The sequence below is a fragment of the Charadrius vociferus genome, unplaced genomic scaffold (assembly GCF_000708025.1).
Source record: "Charadrius vociferus isolate BGI_N301 unplaced genomic scaffold, ASM70802v2 scaffold484, whole genome shotgun sequence".
Classification (NCBI taxonomy): Eukaryota; Metazoa; Chordata; class Aves; order Charadriiformes; family Charadriidae; genus Charadrius; species Charadrius vociferus.
Window position 1 is genome coordinate 998,436 of NW_009648074.1, and position 3,665 is coordinate 1,002,100.

The 3,665-nt window shown below is 48.3% G+C and overlaps 1 protein-coding gene across 1 annotated transcript; it reads right to left on the minus strand.

The window, feature by feature from the left end:
• Positions 1 to 2,969: 2,969 nt before the first annotated feature.
• On the minus strand, positions 2,970 to 3,665 carry LOC104285373 (reprimo-like protein). The gene has a single exon (XM_009883823.1). It carries the CDS (start codon positions 3,651 to 3,653, stop codon positions 3,318 to 3,320), a length of 336 nt encoding a protein of 111 aa, XP_009882125.1. The 5' UTR covers positions 3,654 to 3,665; the 3' UTR covers positions 2,970 to 3,317.

Sequence of the window (3,665 nt, forward strand, 5' to 3'; positions counted from 1 at the left end):
AGCTAAATGAGTAGGCGTGAGATGAAAAAACGCAGCTATTTGTGGGGAAAGACAGCAGAAAGAGCCATTATGGTCTGCTTTCCTTACGCAAGCCCTGGAGTAACGGCCTCATCCTCTGGATGCAGGACTCGTGCTTCTGGGGCAGGGCGGCTGGGTTTTCAGAGCCTGAGATGGCAGCTCTTCCCCTGGGAGCTGGGGAGCACCATGGTGCCCTCAGCACCATCCCTTCCACCAGGCATGACCTGCACTGGCGTCTGCTCTGTTCCAATGGATGGGGAAGGAATTGGGGCAGGTAAAACAGCAACCGTGACTTCACCTCAGGAGGGTCTTTAGACCCCAGATCTCTAACCCAAGGAGTCCCCTCACCATGCCCGCCTCTGTTGCTTTCCTTCTGGTCTCCCCTTGCCATCTCGGTGCCGGCACCAATCCTCCAGAAATCTTCTTTTCCCCAAATAATTTGCCCTCTCAGTGGGGTAATCAGCCTTTTATTGGGAATCTAACGGGATGGGGACTTGTGTGCAAGTGTCTTAAACCCACTGCAAGCAAGACAGAAGCCCAGTAACCCCATGGGGGCACATGCCACGTAGTATGGCAAATGTGGATGGTGCCACCAACTGGTTCACTCTGCAGACCCTCTTCTGTTGGTCCACATGACCTGGTAATGTAGACATAGCTCTTATGGTCAGGAAAGAGACAAAGCACGACTAGAGGATGAACAAGCCAATGTCAAGTTGTGCTCTTGCCCCAAGAGGCCCTGCGGAAAGTCTTCCCTCTCCTAATTGACTCCTGAGCAAGCTCCATCTGTCTCAGCAGGTGCCCAGCTCTGCCTTCTGGGGCATTACATTGGTCCCTCACCTCGTGTATACATGAGCCTACTGTGGTTGACTTTTCTTCTTTCCTCTGGAAGACTCCACAGCACAAAAGGGATGAAGACCCCCACTCCTGGATGTGGTCTCTAAGGATGCTTGGCGAGTTGGTGACTAATGTGGGATCGCAGAGCCATGTTTCCCAGCTCGGCAGCAGGACCCCTCAACACACACACCAGCTCTCACGGCCCCTGGCAGAGCAAGGCAGGTAGGGACAGCTGAGATAATTTGTCCAGTTTCTTCATTCAGGGCATTGCTACAGGTCAGAGTTAAGATGATTTTGATACTTTCTTTGGATTAGCAACAACTTCTGTGCATTGGTTGCATTGCCAACACTGGAAGGTTTCTTCCATCATCTCCGAACTCTCCCTCACACTGGGGCCACCGCTGGTGGATGGATTGGCAAGAGAGACCAAACACCAGCTCAAAGCAGAAGCTGGATGGGAGTTTAGTGAGAACATCTGGGCTGTCCTCTGATAGCACAGTGACCTGAAGATGCAGTTACACATTTAGGTTATACACCTAAGTACACTCCTCAGTGTTTGCAGAGCTGGGTCACCGTATGCATTGGGGTTATTTGCATCTCACCCTGCTGCAGTGACCAGGCTGTGCTCCCACAGTGGGAGCAGTTTGCACTCATACGCAAAGAGATCAATGGCCATAACACCCCCTTCAGCAGCAGGGCCCAAAATCCTCTTCCACGCTGTGGTGTGAAGCCATTTTTACGTCTGCCGGCAGAGCAGCAAACCTTCCGTGCTGAGAAGACCTCTCAGGTACAGGGAGCTGCAAGCTGCTCATAAAATTCAAAGCCCTGCCTGTTCAGCCATTCCATGGGCACCAACGGGACATTTCAGAGCTTTGAATCCCAAATTGTGGTCCTGCTGCCACATTGCCTTTGCGCTCTTACGGCATTAAAAACAAGGGGTTAGCGGGAACGACCAGTGACAGCACTGCACTAGCCCTGCTCCGCATTGGGTTTAGTCGACCTGCAGGAACCTTGAAAAAGGTGCTCAGCAAATATTGATTAATTGCAAAACGTACCCTAACCTTATTCCTCCTTCTGGGAAAGGCAGAGTGCTCTTCTTCTGGATTTACATCCAAGTAGATCAGATCATCAGCCCCTCCAGTATCCAGGAATGCTTTCCCACTACAGAAGTGGACCCAGCGGGAATATTGTTGGCGCAACAAAACTCAAATTATTTCCATCTCACACCCACAGACAGAGCTGCAATTCCATCACAGAACAAAGGTTAGGAGTCCTCCTCCTCTCTCATAATTTAGTTTTGACAGCTTATCAGGATCAGAGGAGCTGGAGATTTTAACTCGGAGGCTGAAATCTTGCTTTGCAAGAAGTGCTCGGTGCATCTTTATGAATCTCTGCTTCAGTACTGTGCAGGTATTTAACACAAGCCTGAAATACATAGCTCCTGATGAATTTATTTGCTAGTGGTAACTGATACTTGCATGTGAAAAATGTGTGGTAGTTTCTGCTTTAAATAAATATCTCTAATTAGAGTTCAGTTGGAAGGTGAGATGATTATATCTGGAACCAGGATTGAAATGCCTGAACTCGGCACACACAGAGAAAGAAAATGAAGACAACACCAAATTCTTTTGAAACAGGTTCTTTTTTTCCTGAATGTTCACCAGTTTTCAAAAAACTACAAAAACCTCAAGGACTGTAACAATATAGCACTTGAAAAAAAGGCTCTTGTGTACAAAAACAAGCATGCTTTTGTTTTGGGGTTGGAGTGGTTTTTGTATTTATCTTTGTTCTTTTCTTCCTTCAGCATAGTGTGAAAGAAGAAAGTAGCAGTTTATTTAACAGGATAGCTCAGAAAAATAAGGAAGAACATGCTTTCCTCATTACAAAACTTTAGCAGAAGACGAATGCTTGAGGTCCGATATACAAACAGACTGACACATTTTGTAGCATGCAGACTTTTTTGTACAACCCACACGGCACTTCCCTCCCCCTGCCCCATGGTCAAAGATGTGGTCCGTGCCATGCATTTTGCTTTCCCTTTAGTTTGGTTGGGGGTTTTTTGTTTTCTTTTTGTAGTGACTTATTTGGGGTTTTTTCCTTTTTTTTTTTCCTTTTTTTTTTTTTAGCCCTAAATCACAGGTAGTGGTATCCAAGGTAACAGCAGAAAAGAGTCCAGGTCTACACATTATCACTGTTTCTGCAAGTTTCATGCAAAACTTAAGCCATTTCTGCATGCAACATGATGCAGGTCATTTATTGTACTTCATACAGCTCTAGGGAGATGTCCCCATTCACCACGACAGTTTGTTGACTGGGAAGCGCAGGTTTGCTTTTCCATGGACACAGACACATTAAAAGAACCCTCCCTCCCTTTCCACTCCCCCCCCAGCTGCCCCAAACACATGGGAATCTGCATCTCAGCACCAGGTCCAGACAGTTCACTTGCCTACAAAAGCCCGGTGGCTTCAGTAAAGTCCCATGATTGCAGCTCCCACATCCTTGGAAGGTCTTCGGTCCTTCACCAGAAAGTTAATCATGCTCTCCGACTTGATGAGCAAGTTGCAGCCCAAAAAGAAGATGCCGAACATCACAGTCAAGGAGAGGACGCAGAGGACGGCGATCTGCACCACCCGCGTGATGTAAAGGCTCCGCTCATCAGGCGCCAGGACCGAGGAGCCACCGTCGGTCGCCAGCACTGAGCCGGTCCCGTTGCAGCAGGCCATGAGCATCCCCAAGCCCTGGGTCCTGTTGGGGTAAGCTCCCTGCTCTAGGAGAGTCTGGTTGAAAAAGGATCCATTCATGGTCTACGCGCG